Here is a 17,294-nt window from a genome sequence, read left to right as displayed (position 1 = left end):
GGTCGCTACTGGGCTCAGACTGCGAGCGCACGCTGACTACTAAACTGCGTGGTGCTGTGCCTGTGCCTATGCCGTACGAAATGCCTCTTCCTCTGGCGTTACGAAGACGCCATTACCTGCGAGCGCAAGACGTGGGTGCCCTTTTGCATGCGACGCTGCTGTCGCCGGCTCAAGGTCGTAGCCGTGTCAAGGCGCATTCGCAGCAGGCATACGCAGGCAGTTGACGTGGTGCAGCGTTGAAGTCGGTGATGCAGGGAGCCGTAGCCTTGTGCTGCCAAGCCGTCCGTTCACGATGAGATTCGGGTACGTGGAGATGACGATAATCCAGGCCGTCGTCGGGTCGGAAATTTCGTTATAGCGGGCGCTGGCGTGGGAACCGGTTTTTGGCGAGCGAGAGGTTGGTGTGCGAGACTGACAAGTGGCGGCGCAATATCCATCAATGCGCTGCGGGCGAGCCCAGCATATGTGCCTCGATCTGGGGGCCATGATAGCGGCCCAGCCGTTATGGCTTTCGCTCGATCCCCACGCTATATCAAGGGACCAAGCCTAGACGTGGCAACTACCTGAAACTCGGAATGTAGTAAAAATCCCACCGCTATTACACTCTGAATTATCCTCTACACACACTTTGGTTGGACGTGCAGCTGGCAGCGCTGATGACAGCCAAGGCGCCCGCGAAGTCTCATTCGCCAGGCTTCAGAATTGTCTCCTCTCCCGAAGCCCGCTGCAACGAGAAGCTACCCCTCAATTCCGTGCACCACGTCTATCGGCTGTCCGCATCGCACCGCGATCATGTGCATCAGCAGTGGTACAGGTACTTTTTTGTCGTCATTGAGTTGCTGACTACTCGGCATTTCTAATCTCAAACTACTCATGTCACCGATACAAGCATGTGAATGACGTCATTGTATCCTCACTGATGGCATCTTTGCGTGTCGTTAAAGGAAGATGTTGAAAATGTAGAAATATACATCAGAAAATTTAGACATTGTAATAACAACAATTACCAAAATCACACAAGAATACGTACTTCACCATGCACGCAATCGCAGTCACCGAATATGGCCCCATAACCAACCTCAAAACACTCGACCTTCCCAAACCCTCTGATCCTCAAGGCCACGACATCCTCGTCCGCGTAAAAGCGTGTTCCGTAAACCCAGTCGACACAAAAGTACGAGCAGGCACCTACGACGACTACCCAGACTACTACGAGCGAACCCCCAAACTGCCCCAAATCCTTGGTTTCGACGGTGCCGGAGTAATCGAAAGCGTCGGATCTGAAGTCATAAACTTCAAACCCTGCGACGAGATCTACTACGCCGGCTCACCCATTCGCCAAGGAAGCAATGCAGAATTCCAGCTCGTAGACTCCCGAGTCGTCGCTCTGAAACCAAAAAGTCTAGATTGGGGTCAAGCTGCCGCTATGCCATTGACATGGATAACCGCCTACGAAGCCCTCGTCGAGCGCATGGAGATTCAAAAAGGTGAAAATGCCGGTATCTTGATCATCAACGGTGCCGGTGGCGTCGGTAGTGTAGCAAGCCAAATCGCACGTCGAGTGCTCAATCTACCCGTCGTCGTCACCACCGCATCGCGAGAAGAGACAGTCAGATTTTCAAAACATGTAGGTGGTGCTACACACACAGTAAACCACCACCAAGACATAGCCGCCGAGGTTGAGAAACTGAAACTCGAGGTACCGATTAAATACATCTTTATTACTCACACACCAACGTCTGGTTATCTTTCCCCCGCAGCCAAAATCTGCGCGCCATTTGGGAAAGTGTGTTCGATTGTTCAGGACAAGGAGATGCCCATGTATGGTACTGAGTTCATGGCCAAGAGTCTGACTTTTGTGTGGGCGCTCCTAGGCACAAAGCCCTACTATGGCGTCGATGCGGAAAGCCACGGGAAGATTCTAAAGGACTTGACTGGCATGTTGGATGATGGGACCATCAAATGTCACTGTATGCAGAAGCTCAAGGTTGATGAGGAAGGGTTGAGGAAAGCGCATGAGATTATCGAAGGCGGCAAGGCTGTTGGGAAAGTCGCTTTGGAGTTTTAAGTATACAAAGCAAAGTAAAAGGTGTAAATTTATAGTATCTCCATGGTCTGTATAAATCATATTACACTCCCTTCGGGTCTAGTTGCACAGGCCCGGCATCCTTTCCGTCCACGGGTACAAACTAACTCTGACGTCAACACCCATTCCTATTCGGGAAACCATATCCCCGGAGCCGTACTCAACATCAACCGCGCATTACTAATTGCACATTAACCCCTCCCACAGATCGAAATAAATAACAATTAAACTTCCTCCTACACCCACTAAACCTAACTCTACTGTCCTATAATACCAACCCTAACTCTACACTCCCATAATAATAATCCTATAACTATGTCCCCTACCACAACAACCACAACCACAACCATAACCACGACCACCCCTATAAAACTACACACCCACCACCTCCCGCCCACCCCCTAATCCCGAATTCCCCCTCCCCCTCCTCCACTACCCAGCCCTCCTCAAACACCTCGTCACAGCCCCTCCTTCACCCCCACAACCCTCCACACCATCTACCTATCGCACGGCTGGCAAACCCAATGGATCGCGCGCTACGGCCCCGACATCCAATCGCACTACCACTCCACGACGCACGAAGCCATGGCCGTAATCTCCGGGGGAAGCGCAACGATCCGATTCGGTGTGGCCGACAGCCCGACCTGGGAAGCCGGTAAGCTGGCACCCGGGGAGAGGGATGATGATGCCGAGGGGGGTGGGGTGGAGATTGAAGCAAGGCTTGGTGATGTTTTTGTTGTGCCGGCGGGGGGTGTCTCATAAGACTTTTGCGCCGCGGCCTGAGACTAAAGAGTTGGAGTTCTCGCAGCCGCCGCGGGAGGTTAAGGAGGGTGGGAGGGAAAAGGAGGAGGAGAGACGGAGGTTTTTTGAGGGGGTAGAGGTCAAGGGCGAGTTTATGATGATGGGAGCGTACCCGGAGGGGAATGTGTGGGATTTCAAGGTTGGGGGCGAACATAAGGGACGGGAGGAGGTGGTTTGGAATGTGCCTGTGCCTGGGAAAGATCCGGTGTTGGGGGAGAGTTTGGAGGGGTTGGTTGGGCTTTGGGGGGGGTAAGGGGAGGGGATCGTGATGGAGGATTGAGATTGAGGTTGGGTAGGAGGAGGGAGGAGAAGATCGTGTATTTTCCAAATCTGACTCACTTCCCACCCTACACGCATGTTAGGGGTGGCCTGCGTACGGCAGCCAAACTACCAGAATTATCCCCATTAAATAGCCAAACCGGTTCACGCCTTCCATCCAAATACCCTTGTCCCTACCTTACCCTATCCTGTCCAGCCTATGCGCAGCAACATACCCAACAGCAATCTAGTCTTCAGCTAGGCTTTCACAACATACAAACCCGGAAATCCGATGATGATGTTTCCCAGAAAAACAGAAAAACACGTGGATACAAAAGTACAACAAGTAAACAACCATCTTTACAACTGGTGGTGGTGATATCATATGTTTGTGCTGCCTGCCCTCCCCGCAGGAAAAAAAGCTAAACAGAAAGCTAGAAGCTCAAAAGCTGGAAAACAAAATGCAATATGCCCCTCCGTTTGCGCCGAGTAAACAGAAAGAGACAGAGAGAAGACATGTGCCTGTGCCAGTGCCCATGTTTGAAATTCCAGTCCGACTTGTGTAGTGAGTCCAGCGGAGATGTGTGATTCAAAAGGAGAAGAGGCGTACCATGCCGCTTGTAGATAGATGGACGAATGGATGAACAAAGGAAAAGAGGTATCGGCGGTGAGTAATGGTAGAATGGTGGTCATGTATGGAAAAAGTAGCGGTATCCAGGCTACAGTATTATGTAGAAAGGGCGAGAAAACAACAAGAGTATGCAAGAGGCTATGCAAAGAGAAAGAAAACGAGTATGGTGTCATCCCAGCAGATGAACACGGCTTAGATCTTGCGTCGAACGGTGAATTTGCGCTCCATGGTTGCGGCGGGTAGTGCTTCAGCGAAGCGGTCGCGTGCTGTGACGAATCGTCAGTATGCTACATAGAAACGATTGGAAGAATAGAAAATGAAAGAAGAACTCACTCTCAGCAGAGTCAAACATGATAAGAATATCATCATGTTCACCGGGATACTCAATCTCATCCAAACAAACAAATCGACGCTTCGTCCCCGACCAACCCGTCAGTCTGCCCTCAGCTTTCTGAATCTTTCCTTCGCCACGACGTTCATCTACGGGAAGCGCAAACTTGGCATCGACGAGCTTGAGGCCGAACTTGCCGCCCTTGTCCGTCTTTTCAAACGTGTCCATGGTACGGAGTTGGAAGTTCATGGCGTCGGCGTGGGAAAAGTCTTCGAAGAAGGCAAGGAGTTGGACAATGTTGTCTTGTTCAACGATTTGGAGGCGCAGTCGGTTCGCTGTCCATTGCTTGTAGATGGGAACTACCATTCGTCGGCGCGAGATTGAAAATGTGCATGCGAGACTTGTGGGTGTTAGTGATAAATCGGAGTGTAAATGGTGGAGAGTGACATACCCATCGAACTTGACATTGAAACCGGTGACAGCAAGCTGGAAAGTATGCAAATCTTGGTATGAGTTGAACGTTAACCGACGTATTGTAGTCGCGCTTGTGAGAGTTTTGAGGAGCTCTGCAAGCGCATCCGGCACGTTGGGTTCCGTACGGCTGGCATCAACCGCGACCGATAAATCCTGCTGGGCTTCACGAAGGAGCGTAAGCTCAGGCGAGCCGTCGACAGGAAGACGAACCAAAAGTTCACCAGGACCTGGTACTTGTTAATCTCCTCACTCTGTCTTATGTATCGACGTAACTTACCCAAATTCATGCGGTCACAAACGATGCCAGCAGTATGTCTACACATAATTCGCAAGCTCTCGCTCATAACAGTAGGTGCGGATTCCAGTCCCGCAGCCTCAGGATCTTGGTTCACAACCTTGGCTTCCACCCACTGCAACCTTTCAAGCACGCGACTGCCTTGTTGACTGAAGCCCTCTGCTTGATCGGCACTTTCAATGTGATAGGCCTTGAGTGACACTTGCGCAAACGTTGTTTCACCCTCAGCTACATTCATCGAAGTAAAGGTACCGAAGATGTCGTTGCGCTCTCTGCTATCATGGAAAACCAAATGTGCTGTACACACTCTCAACTTCTTGTCAGGACCTTCTTCGCGGAAACGTAGCCTCAGCGCTGGGGCTTGGTCGGGCTCGGTGACATATTCAAAGTTCATCGGCTCGTTCTTCGTTCCGAATTCATGGTTAATGACGCTGACTTGCTTGACATGCTGCGGTGTAACAAGGACCATCCGGTAGCCTCGATGAAGTTTCCGCTTGCCTGTGCCTTCACTGCTGCGTTCTATCTTTTGGAACACCAAAAGCTTGCAATCCTTGACGCGATCAGGTGCAAAAGCGCCAGGGCTTGCCGGATCCCTATAACTGGCCTCTCGAAGGTATATCTTTGACGCAAAGCGCTCATCTTTTCTTTCTCTGATATCCGACTCGACACGGTTGGTGTGGTTGATAATGGACCAGAGACTACGGAAATCAACTTCGTGGAGGGCAAGGGTAAGAAGGAAACCATGTCGTAGCTGCACCGTGATTTGTTGTGACTGCTGTTTCCAGTTGACGTCTTTCCAGCCTATGGCCGAACCTGAGCCAACCTGGACATTGATCAGGCTGTTTTGACTGCAGATAGAGAGTTTGACTTGATATTCGTTCTTGGACCGCAATACAGACATTACTGCATTCATAGGAACGCGATCTGTGCTGGGGTCGTCAGTCGATAGCGATGCTTTGACAAACATTCTAAAGTAACAGAAATCGTTCTTCGTGTCGGCGAGGGGTATGCATTGCGAAAGACTGAACTGTGGGCCACCCTGAGAGGGCTGTCCGAGAACACTAGTGGCATCGCCAGGGAACGTTGGGTATTCCTCCCATATCGACTGGTCTTGTCCTTGAATCAATGCCTGTGTCGGAGGCATACTTTGGTGCTTCTTCATCGACCCCACAAGTAGTTTCATGTAATGACTTAGAGCATTTTGAATGTCGTAGGCTTCAGCACTAGCGGCATCTCCAGCTTGCCGTGCAAGGTCGACCTGTGCATTAGGTGACGCGTCACCGTAACTTTGCAACCCTGGGTGATTGGGCAAGACTTCCGTAATAATCCACCACACCTTTGCCAAGTCGACATGGGGTTGGGCCAATCGTTCCTGTGGTGGTTCGCCATTCCTGGGTTGACTCCTGATCATGTTCTCCATCCCGGTGCGACCCTTCAGAAACCACCAAGTAGCGACCCGAAGCCATTGCATGGGCGAGTGGCTGTGGATGTTTCCTCCAAGCTGGGCGGTTAGTTGGAAGATGCCACGCATGTGTGTAACACGTTCAGCAAAATCCTGATAGGCTACTTCGTTGAGCGTTTTCGTATCGGAACGAGCAAGGGACGTTGCAGGTTTCATGCTAGCCCCAGAGGCATTCCGCGACGGCAATTCACTCCCCGACGGTCCTGAGATTGCGCGTATTTGCGGGGTCGAGAAAGATGGCGGAGGTTGTGCGGCTTCAAAAAATAATTCTTGCTGTGCAATCTGAGGTGGTGTAGGCGGATTGGAGCCAATATCCACTGGTTGGAATGAAGGCTCCTTTGAAGGAGAGGTCATTTGCTGAAGTCCTGCAGAGAAGGGCTCTGATCGTACTGGGGGTGATGTGCGTGTTTGTGACAGTGGGGAAAAAGGAGCGTACTGCGATGACGCTACTGACGGCGAGCGCGGCTCCATGTCAGTTTGGATGGCATGGCCCATGGGCCTTCTTCCTTGGGTTGCTCTTGATCTGTGGGGGTCTTCGGGGTCCATCGGACGTGGGGATCCTCTGGATTCCACTTGCGAGCTCTCATGGGGCGTTCTTGCGGTCGCTGGCGTGCGGTAGGACGAAGGTGGGGTCCCAGCCATGGACAGTTGTGAGCTCGATTCGGAGTCTCGCCGTTCAGTCTCTGCTGCTCGTTGGGCTGCTTCGTGTAGCGTTCTGCCCTCTTCCGATCGCATTCTTTGCTTGACTCGCGCCGCAAATGAATTAGGGCCGTCCTCTTCCTGCTCGGCCAGCCTCTGTTCTGGCAGGTGTGGAACAGAAGGTATCGGGTGTACAGGCTCATGAGCGTCATCATCGCCTAGCGTGCTGAAGCCAGTCTGAGTGCGCTTGAGCATCTTTGGCTGGATAACATCTTCCTCCTGTATTGTGGGCTCCCGTACTGACACGTTCCTCGATATGGTGGGCGACAAGTTGTCCGAATCTTGCGAATAAACAGAGTCTTCGCTCTGTCGTCTTCCTGGAGCATTTCCCACTGCCTCCATGATGCTGTCGAAGCCGGTTGGCGCTCTTGAGAGGGGTTTCGGTCGCTCTCCGAGGCCCATAGAACCCATGTATCGTGGTGGCGTGGGAGGGAGCTGGGCAGTCGAGTTGATCTGGCCAATCTGCATCTTCTGTCCGAGGGGCGGAGAGAGCTCGCCGGGGTTCGTATGTGTTCTCGTGAGTTGGGTGCGGTATTCTGTTTGTGAAGCGGTCCTGCCTATGCCGTTGCTGCGGGCGGTTACATTAGCGTCGTCTTGCGGTACCAGTACCGGCGGCTTCTCCACTTGCGACGCGGTGGCCGCCTTCTTGTTCTGGGACACCTCGATGGTGGGGTCTTCGCATTCGTCGCCGCCATGACCTATGACTTCAGGCACACTGCGCACGAAACCCACAGTGAGGCCCTTCTTGCGCGTGCCCGTCTTCAAACCACCCGGGCCTGGGCTCTTCGCAGCGGCATTGGCGAGAATGACCTGTGCGCTCGGCCATCGCTGAGCACTCGCGACGTCTATGCGGGGCCGACTAAACAAAGCAGCAGCGGCGGCCTCCTTTTGCTGCTGGGCGACCCTATCGGTCGAGGGCTTGAGGAAGGCGTCGAGGTCGTCATCGGGGGTCCTGGCGGTCTTGGCCTGGTTTGCAGCAGCGATTTCGGCCGTCTTCTCAAAGATCTTGGTCTTCCAGCGACTCTTGGAGAAGAGTTTACTCCCGGCGTCCTGTGCGTCGACCATGGTGCTGCCCGCAGACGGGAGATTTGGGCGTGGCGACTATAGAGGTGGTGGTGGTGGTGGTGTTGTCGTCGACGCGAATGTTGATGTTGATGGTGATGGTGAAGGTTGCGGGGTTTGTGTCGTGAGGCGTGCGGAGGCGTTCCTGCGTCGGGGGTACAAAGGTGGCGGGCGGCTTGCCTGGGCGTGTCAAGGCAGGACGTGAAGCCTTGAGGCAACTGGAGAGAGATGTTTGACAGGCACTTGTTGGGCGTAGACGGCGTGTTCCGAGGGGATGCGACGTCTCTAACCGGGACCTCGCACCTGAAACTGGCTGATGCTGAGGTTGCAATGCCAGCGCCCTTGCATGTACCGTGTACAGTAACGGGGACTTCTCAAGTGTCAATGGGAGAATGAGCGGCCTTGTCAAGTCGACGGGCCGCCAGGGACCAACGAGCTAATGTCGTTGGAACCGCCGCCGCCGTGTTTGCGGAGTAGCTATCTGCTAATCTGCTAAATTGCCAGGGTCGACGCTAATTGCGCGCCTTCCGCTTATCGTTGCAAGCCCGCCGCGGTATCCCAAACTCACACTGCTCCATGCGTGGTCAAAGTATCGCGTTTACGCGACCACCGGCCCTCAGCACAGTAAAGCCGTACCGAGAAATTGCATCGAAAGCTGGCGCGCCCACAACGTGGCCTCTGGCTCCGCGCCGGTGCAAGAGACCTCTCGTGTTCGGAGCCGCCAACGTCGACACACCCCACATTCAGCACCAGATCGTCTGTGCGTCGAGTAAGTATTCGCTTCTGCATTCAATGGGAGACTGCAGCATCGCGGGTCCATGTAGCAGTCTGATTACGGCGTAGCACCAATTTCTCATGTGCAATTTCACTTCACCCCCAACACGCCCCTTGGCTTCAATACTCCAGTACCCATGGTATGCACACCTACATCCTCCACTTCCGTACTGTCCGGTACTGCTGTGCGTGCCCAACTCCACTGGTCTCTGTAGATCATGGCCCCAGCGCCATCAAGATCGTCGTGACGTTGCGTGGCATGTGTTTCATTCCTTTTCGCTACGTACCAACAATATGCCACAGAGGCCGCAAAAGTCCGTTGGCTATCCAACCGCTAATAGATGGAAATGACAACAAGACGTTCGTCACGCGAGCAAATCACACTCGGTACCTGTCACATCCATCAGACGTCTCCCAGAACGGAAGACCACAGGGTGCACTATGCCTGAAACAAGACAGCGCCCGCTCCAAAGCGTCGAGATGATAACGCGCACGCAGGGATGAAGATCCCTGCGGCCTCTGCCAAGCTTCCATCTAATTATATTCGGCTGTCGGGACCGTCGACGCTGCCGAACTTCGATGGCCTGATTTGCGCACATCAAAAGTAGCCGCAATCCTTTCCAATACGGTGTGAACGCTTCAGGGGATGTCTCTCGTTCTTGCGGTCCGAAGTGAAGAAAATACGCTTACATCAGCCGGCGCTAGTGGCTGTGACGGCACCCATTGGACCTATGCTTTTTACCGACATGCAGTGAGAGTTGGTACCGCTAAACATGAGCCCGTCACCATCCACAGAGACTTTGTGGTTGGCCGTGCAACAGTCAGCAGCGACACAGGGAGTGCACAAACATGACATCTGGTGAGAACCGGTAGCATTCAGGCGATCTGGTAAGCTTCGCCCAAACTCTGTTGTCGTTTCCGGCGCAACAGTGACTCACCACGTCAACGTATGCAAAGACCATCTCGTACAGACGGTAATTCAATAAAAACGTCTCTTTCCATCCGCTCCTACGCTAGCCCTCGCAGGAACAACTTGATTTTATGGTCCATCCACTCAACATCTTTCGGGTTCGCCCCACCACCAGCGATATGTCCCCAAATGCTCGGGATAATCTCCAGCGACCCATTCGCCAGCTTCGTAATCTCCCTTTCACTAACATACGGCCTAAAGTACTGGTCCGTCTCACAAGGCATTAGCAACACTTTTGCCGTGATACTCTTGAGCGCCTCTTCCTCCGTCTTTGCTTCTGTGCACCGGCTAACATCTCCTCGCTGCCACATGCCCAACATGACGAGCAGGTCGTCTCCAGTCCATCCCTCGTATCCCTGGATAGTGCTAACGTCGTCCCAGTCGCGAAGGGTTTGGAATCCCATTTCCTTGTAGCGTTCCTCATCAAACCACTCCGCACTTGTCAGCCACGCTGAATACGCCTTGCCGAACGCCCGGATGCCTCGCTCAGGGCTGACCGCGCTCTCCAACGCTGCCTTGGGACCCTCGAGAAACTGGTAGTTGTGTCTGCTCGTCTTGGCCGAGGAGCACACAACGACGGCATGCTTGACAAAGTCTGGGTAGGATGTTACCCAGTGGTACGTGATTTGGCCGCCCATGGAGAACCCCAACATCACGTCTACTTCCCTGATGCCTAGCTCTTTGGTCAAAAGAGTGTATTGGGCGCTGATGCAGTCCATATATTCGAGCTGAGAGGGAAAGTTGGGAGTATTTGAAGGACTGGACGATTCGCCATTGCCAAGGAGTGCAATGAGGATGATTTTGTGGTTCTTGAGTGCCCCATCCGCATGTGTCAGTGTGGAATCGATGCGTCCCTTGAAGCAGGTGTGCACCACTGCAATTTTGGAATTGTGCGGATTGAGTATCTTGTACGCCAGCTTCAGCTTGGGCAGCGTAGTGCCATTGTGGAATTTAAAGTCTGATATCTCGTACGTTTGTAGCGGCTCCGTAACTGGCTGGGAAGACATTTTGGTGTCTAAGGACGGTAGAGAATCTGGGGATTGAGGGGAAATCAGAGGTGTCGCGGGGTTGTTTTAACTGTACCTTGACGTTATGACGATTGTTATGGAGCTTCCCCTCCGTCATGGCGGGCACGCGGTTCAGCGCCCCACTTGCGGCTCAAGGTGCCGCGCGAACACCTCGGAAGCTGGGAGTCCCAGCATGCCAACAACGATTAGTGCACTCGGCAAGAGTTGCTTTCACACGTGTATAGGACTGAACATCAAGTAGTCTTGGCAAAGCCCGCATGACGTCTCGAAGCAGTCGCAAATGCATCCACAGGGATACAATCAGCTAACGTTAAACGTTGGCCGTTGTAACACACCAACCCAACGCCTCAAACAACGAACTCAAAATTCCAGAACATTCAGCCTTCAAACTCATCCACAAAAATCCCCACATCTTTCCACGTATCCACGATCCACACCTCGAAAAGTCGGAGATCCAGTAGGCACTGGCAAACTTTGCTTTTCGCTCCTGTTTCACCGGACGCCAACCCACCAATCGCGTCGCTCCCCTCTCGATATGTCATCGCCAAGCTCTTACACCCTCTGCCTCAGTCTGGCCACCGAGCCAGCGACAAACGTCCTAGCTCCTGTAGTAGAAATCCCTCTCTACTCATTCCTTGGATGAACTTTTACATACACAACATACCAAGAACACACGAGCCTTCTTCTCCCATAAGCGCCATCTCGATCCCATAGCAACGTTAATAGAGCAAAACGCCAGCTATGCCCTCACCACAGCCAAGCATCTCCTCCCCAGGATCATCAACCTCCTCAGCATCTACTTCATCCATTTCCCCAGCACCCAGAGGCGGACGCACCCGCGTCTCCGCAGAGCACACTCTAAACCGGGTGCGCGAGAACCAGCGGCGACACCGGGCCCGACAGCGCGACCACGTCGCCTCGCTAGAGCAAAAGCTCGCAGAAACCGAAGCTTTGCTCGCCGAGGCACGCGCTGAAATTGCGAGTTTGAAAGAGCAGCATAGCTTGTGCGTTAAGCAGCAACAGCAAGTTGTTGTTGATGAGGGTGTGGTGGAGCGGTCGTATGTGAATGTTGAAGATGGTGGAGTTGACGGTGGTCACATGAGTTTGGATATCGACGTTGTATCTGCACTACCATTATCACTGCCTCTATCATCGCCGTCGCTGTCAGACACACAAACACAAACACAAACACAAACACAACCACCACACTCTTCCTCATCAACAATCCCATCCTACGACATCCCCCTACCTCACCTCCCCCACCCCATTCTACCTCCCCAACTCCCTTTCCCTATCCCTCTCACCCAGCCTCTCCCCTATCCCCACCCCATCCACAGGCCCACCTCCCTGCTGCACCGACCCAGACCCAACTCCCCTCTCCCTCTCCCCACCAGACCCCGAATGCACAACCTGCAAAACCCGCCCACCGCCTTCCCCCACGGAATCAACCACCCTCTGCGCACAAGCCTACGTCATGATTAGCCAGCAAAACTTCCGCAACTTGGACCCGGATATCATTCGTTTGTGGTTGGCGCAGGGGTTGAGGCGCGCGCAGAGGGAGGGCGAGGGGTGCAGGGTGGAGAATGGGGCGTTGATGCGGTTGTTGGATTTTATTAGTGGGGTGTAGGCAAGAAATAGGCTGGGGGGTGGGAAGGGGAGGGGAGAGAATATTATTTTTTTGCAACCGATTGCAAGGACGGTATGGGAGGTGTTAGTTTTGTTCTTTTCGCATTTCACAAACCTGCTTTATGCAGCGGTTGGAAAGGCAGGACTAAATATCATGAAGCCTACATGCACGCATATATCACACATCACAGCATTGACAGAAAAGAAATAGAAAGAAAGGAGAGAGAGAGAATTCATACATAATTCATTACCACTACCCGCTATGCATCGTGTTGAAAAGAAATCCTTGCTAACCAAGCCCAGTAGAGTGAAGAAGAAAAAAACACCTATATAAACATACAAAAGCCTCCTCTCATTTGCTACCTTCCTACAGAAAGAGAACAATAAAGGTAAAGGTTTCGTCATCATACCTCATATAGTCTTTTTAAACATGCTAGGAAACGGCGATTCTTCTACCGGCCCATGCGGATAACACCCGCATGCACCAACTTCTGAATCTTGGAACGAATGCTCGGGTTCTTGAGGTGCTCCTGCAGGGCAGCAGGATCGTCCTTGGCTTGTTGCAGGATAGCCTGCATGACGGGGTCTTGGAGGATGCCGACGATCTACAAGCAAAACGTCAGTAAACTATTCACTACACGAGAGAGTTTTCTCCAGTTGGACTTACCTCAGGGTCACGCTGGATGCGTTCCATAGTCTCCTGCTCAGACTCACCCTCACGAGCCGAGTACTGTGCCTGCAGAGCCTTTGCCTCTTGTTGCTGAATTTCCCTTGCATTCTTGCCGTCTTTATCGTGTTCCATGGCTTCGGAGCATACGTTGATGCACTTGTTGTACTCGCGCATGGTGAAGTAGGCCTGGGCTTTTCGGAGGTAGGCGCGGATGAAGCTGGGGTCGCGCTTGATGGCTTCGTCGCAGTCTTGAACGGCGGAGGGGAACTCGAGGAGTTTGATGAAGCAGGCTGCGCGGTTGGAGTAGCCTCTTGGGTCGTCTGGTGCGCGTTTGATCATCTCGGAGTAGGCTTCGACGGCAGCAGGCCAGTCGGATTCCTTGAACTTTGCGTTGCCTAGTTCTCGTGCCTTCTCCGCTTCTTCAGGGTTGATGTAGGCTTCCCTGTCTTTCTGGATCTTGGCTTTTTCGGCAGCGCGGAGCTTTGCAAGGACTTCGGGTGTGCGGTGTTCAGTTTGCGCCTTTTGGTAGTACTTAATCGCGTTTTCGAGGTCGCCCATCTTCTCGTATGCGGTACCGATACGTGCGAACGCCCTAGGACATGTTAGTAACCGACAATCCATATATTCGTTCAAACACTTACTTTGCGATGATCTTGAAGTCTGCAAGAATCTCGCGACCGTACTCAACAGCCTCATTGCAAGCCTGGATGCAGCCTTCATAGTCACCCTTCTCAAACTTGGCCGCTCCAAGGTTGGTCTTGTATGCGATGTCCTTGTGTGTCTCCCAAGCCTTGGTGTAGTGCTCAATAGCCTCGTCGAATTGTCGCTTTTTGTAGAACTCAGTGCCCTTCTTCTTCAACTCATCAGCCTCGGCCTTTGCCTGTTTCGCGGCCTTTTCCTCCTCAGTCTCTTCAACCTGCTCTGGCTCTGGCTCTGGCTCCGGCTCAGGTGCCTTCTTGGGTTGCTCTGGTGCTGGTCTCGCATCGGGCATCTCGACGTCCTCCTCGGCTTCCTTTGAGCCTGCAGCACCTGCACCGCCAGCGCCTGGTCCTTGACCGAATGACATGTCAATGCCCAGTAGCACGCTCATGACTTGGAGGAAACGCGGGTCCTGCATGAATTGACCGGCCGCGTTCGGGTTCTTCTGCAGTTGCTGTAGCTTAGCCATGAACTCTGCATCGCCGAGCAGAGCAGCTGTCTTGGGGTTGGCGGCAAGCTTTTGGATCATGTTTGGATCGCTGAACATGCCACCAAGGCCCGCTCCATCATCGTTGGCTTCGGCCTCAATCGCGCGCTTGACGGCTTCGAGGCCTGATTTCGCTTGGGCATTGTTTGGGTCTAGTTTGAGTGCCTGATCGAAGGCATCTGATGCTCCCACTGCTAGCTGTTAGTATTTGCAAAAAGCACATGTACGTCCAACGTACCCAGATCACCCTCGCCGTGCAGCGCCGTTCCCTTGCGACCCCAACCTTTGGCCCAGTCTGGCTTGATCTCGGTAACTTTGTTTGCATCCTCAAGGGCCTTTTGCCAATCTTTTAGAGAAGCATATGCACCTGATCGGTTCGAATAGAGAACGTGATTTGAGGGGTCGAGCTCTATGGCTTGTGAGAACTTCTCGCTGTGTTTTGTTAGTACAGCGTCGGCGAGGCTGTGGTTGCGGGGAGCTTACATAGACTCGGCGAATTTCTTCTCGGCGAAGAGCTTGTTGCCCTCTGCTTTTAGTGCGTCGGCCATGATTGCAATGTGAGAGTTTGGTGTAGTTTATTCGAAACTGCAAAACTTCTTGTTGCAGTGTCAGAGGGCCCAGGATCGAATTATAGTTTCACGTGTAGCTAGAATGTTCGATTGCGGAGCTCTGGCAGGAAAGACGTCCGTGCATCTAGAGCCTCCAGGTCGTACCTCTTACCCCACCAGTGAGCCCTACGCGACTTCTTCCAGTTTGGTGAGTACCAAGCCTTTTCTGAGCCCTTTTCTGCAACTTACGTCTGTCTATCGCATCTCATCATATCAGTTTACATGGCCTCGTTTCACAATCAAAAGGTCAAGGCAAACAAATGACGTTTACCGCTCATGTTTTGGGCAATTGATGCCTGTTCAGCCTTTTGTTGTCTGTCTGTGCCCCGCCATCTCTATTTCCATGGGCCGACGTTAGGTGCACCGCCGATAAGGCAGCAAACCAAGCGATATGCTGGCATGGCCAGTTTGTTAGTCACAACTAACAATAACAAAGGTCAAATCTTGCTTCAAATCTATCTGAACTTTTCTCCACTCCAGAACTACTAGGCCAAGAAGATGGGTTCAGTCGTGCGTCAGGTTCAGTGGGATGCTGAAGTAGCTCAAAGTGGCCATTTCGATAAGATCATGGTCCAGAACCTCGAGGTGGTCGTGCCCGCAGGAAAGGATGTCTGGGGACGTGAGAAGAAACAGCGAGCGAACATCAGTGTGACCTTGACGCTAGGCAAACAGTTCACCTCGGCCTCCTCCACCGACTCCGTCGATGATAGTACGGTTCATTATGGTACACTCAGCAAAGCGATCCAGGCACGCTTCAAGGACGATGCTCTGCCCTGGATGTCTACCTCTGCACTCTCTGTGGCCATTTCTGACAGCGTACGCCGAGTTGCAAGCTCCACAGACATATACGCTCTCGAAACGGACGTAAGCTATCCGAAAGGGAGCATGCTGGGTGAACGAGCTGGACATCGGACTTCGAGTGTAGAAAAGTCTGGAGCCCACTCAAATGTCTTATACCTGCAAAATGTCCGCATTCCGTGCCTCATCGGTGTCAATTCAAATGAGCGACTACAAAAGCAACCAGTAAACGTCGATATCTGGGTAGACAACGTACACGACTCTCGCGTGGACGACTACCCGCAACTGGAAAGTCTCTTGTTTGAGGTAAAAATACGACCTACACCATGGAGGCGTTGACTAACCCAAGATAGCTTATTTCTGCGTCCTCGTTCCAGACTATCGAGAGTCTTCTAGCGTGGCTCGTTGGAGAGCTGAGGCAGAAATTCTTCACTCAAGAGGTGGATCAGGATGCTTGGATTAGGCTTAGGATTGGCAAGCCCCACGCTGTGCCGTTCGCAGATGCACCAGCGGTCGAGATAACGCGGCCAATACGGTCGTAGTGAGATTACTATGGTGTCTTCAGACCAAGCCATAGCACACAAAAAGCTAGAGACGTCTGTTCCTGACTTGCGGCCCTAAGATCAAGGTCCGCTAGCGCACCCGGTACCGATACGGGCTCCACAGCCATAGCTTGTTCCCTGCCTGTCTTCCCTGTCTTACACTGGAGGGATTTGAGCTCGTGGTCAGAATAATGCCAAGTCGATTAAGCTCGTTCAGAGCTTCTTTCCCTCTTGGTAATTCCGTATCGCGAAACATACAGGTGACGAGAATGAAGGGCTGGTGATATGTCTTGAACGGTGCCATTTATGTATCTTTTGTTGTTGAGCAGCACATTTGACATGGGCATCGTTGTACAATACCCGTGGACAGCTGCTGAGTAGATCCCCCACGTGGTCCAAGCGATAGCTGAGTGCGGAATTGTGTACCTAGACGTGTACCTGCACCACCAATGCAGCCACAATCTTGCAACACAACATGGCAGTCAGTACATTGAATCAACTAGACCCAATGGCCAGTCTCTCTGTAAATTTGCCTCAAGGTTGTATTGGCTTTTGCCACGGCCAGCGCAGTGCAGACTCGGCCCTGATGTTGCGCGTCTGTTGGGAAAGAAATCGGAAAAGCGGTGGCGTAACGTCAGGGTTACTGCATACCCTTGCTAGTGGTGTGGCCAGATGAGGGGCTTTGCAATTTATCGCCATAGCTCCCAGGAAGTTATTCAACAATTGTGCATCGTGAGGTCGAGCAGATAGGTAGCTGCGACGCTCATTCGACAGTCGCGGTTGAGTCGCGCGGGTGTGGGACAGTGGGGAGCTCTCAGTCAAAGGCCGACCAAGTGGAGCGGAAAGACTTCGGGGCAAGGACACCGAGGTCGGTATAGCACGACAGCTTTGGACATGGACAGCGACAGCTCAGATAAAGCAAAAATCATGGAGCTGTGGCTTTGAGTCGGCCTACCGTATAGACCAAGCCAGGTGGTTACGATATCGCCCGAG

General features: G+C 52.7%; 7 protein-coding genes across 7 annotated transcripts; 3 read left to right on the top strand and 4 right to left on the bottom strand.

Annotated features, from left to right (window-relative positions):
• Nucleotides 1-1,036: 1,036 nt before the first annotated feature.
• On the top strand, nt 1,037-2,068 carry PtrM4_082450 (Qor, NADPH:quinone reductase and related Zn-dependent oxidoreductase; the record flags this gene model as incomplete). The annotated part of the gene is made up of 1 exon (XM_001940415.1): nt 1,037-2,068. One exon carries the CDS (start codon nt 1,037-1,039, stop codon nt 2,066-2,068), a length of 1,032 nt encoding a protein of 343 aa, XP_001940450.1.
• A 1,900-nt stretch (nt 2,069-3,968) lies between these two features.
• PtrM4_082440 (Treacle multi-domain protein) lies at nt 3,969-8,102 on the bottom strand (the record flags this gene model as incomplete). The annotated part of the gene is made up of 4 exons (XM_066106535.1): nt 3,969-4,042; nt 4,110-4,507; nt 4,559-4,808; nt 4,859-8,102. The coding sequence occupies 4 exons, from the start codon at nt 8,100-8,102 to the stop codon at nt 3,969-3,971; spliced, it is 3,966 nt and encodes a 1,321-aa protein (XP_065963473.1).
• A 1,779-nt stretch (nt 8,103-9,881) lies between these two features.
• On the bottom strand, nt 9,882-10,850 carry PtrM4_082430 (MET2, Homoserine acetyltransferase; the record flags this gene model as incomplete). The annotated part of the gene is made up of 1 exon (XM_001940418.1): nt 9,882-10,850. One exon carries the CDS (start codon nt 10,848-10,850, stop codon nt 9,882-9,884), a length of 969 nt encoding a protein of 322 aa, XP_001940453.1.
• A 762-nt stretch (nt 10,851-11,612) lies between these two features.
• Nucleotides 11,613-11,959, top strand: PtrM4_082420 (uncharacterized protein; the record flags this gene model as incomplete). Its single annotated transcript, XM_066106534.1, has 2 exons — nt 11,613-11,929; nt 11,956-11,959. 2 exons carry the CDS (start codon nt 11,613-11,615, stop codon nt 11,957-11,959), a joined length of 321 nt encoding a protein of 106 aa, XP_065963472.1.
• A 990-nt stretch (nt 11,960-12,949) lies between these two features.
• On the bottom strand, nt 12,950-13,725 carry PtrM4_082410 (uncharacterized protein; the record flags this gene model as incomplete). The annotated part of the gene is made up of 2 exons (XM_066106533.1): nt 12,950-13,102; nt 13,165-13,725. 2 exons carry the CDS (start codon nt 13,723-13,725, stop codon nt 12,950-12,952), a joined length of 714 nt encoding a protein of 237 aa, XP_065963471.1.
• Nucleotides 13,726-14,547: 822 nt separating this feature from the next.
• Nucleotides 14,548-14,901, bottom strand: PtrM4_082400 (uncharacterized protein; the record flags this gene model as incomplete). The annotated part of the gene is made up of 2 exons (XM_001940420.2): nt 14,548-14,785; nt 14,837-14,901. The coding sequence occupies 2 exons, from the start codon at nt 14,899-14,901 to the stop codon at nt 14,548-14,550; spliced, it is 303 nt and encodes a 100-aa protein (XP_001940455.2).
• Nucleotides 14,902-15,459: 558 nt separating this feature from the next.
• On the top strand, nt 15,460-16,351 carry PtrM4_082390 (FolB, Dihydroneopterin aldolase; the record flags this gene model as incomplete). The annotated part of the gene is made up of 3 exons (XM_001940421.2): nt 15,460-16,065; nt 16,113-16,300; nt 16,348-16,351. 3 exons carry the CDS (start codon nt 15,460-15,462, stop codon nt 16,349-16,351), a joined length of 798 nt encoding a protein of 265 aa, XP_001940456.2.
• Between the last annotated feature and the right edge of the window lie 943 nt (nt 16,352-17,294).

The sequence above is a fragment of the Pyrenophora tritici-repentis genome, chromosome 3, assembly GCF_003171515.1.
Source record: "Pyrenophora tritici-repentis strain M4 chromosome 3, whole genome shotgun sequence".
Taxonomy (NCBI): domain Eukaryota; kingdom Fungi; phylum Ascomycota; class Dothideomycetes; order Pleosporales; family Pleosporaceae; genus Pyrenophora; species Pyrenophora tritici-repentis.
Note: the sequence above shows the minus strand (reverse complement) of the source record. Positions and strands in the feature narration are given on the sequence as shown.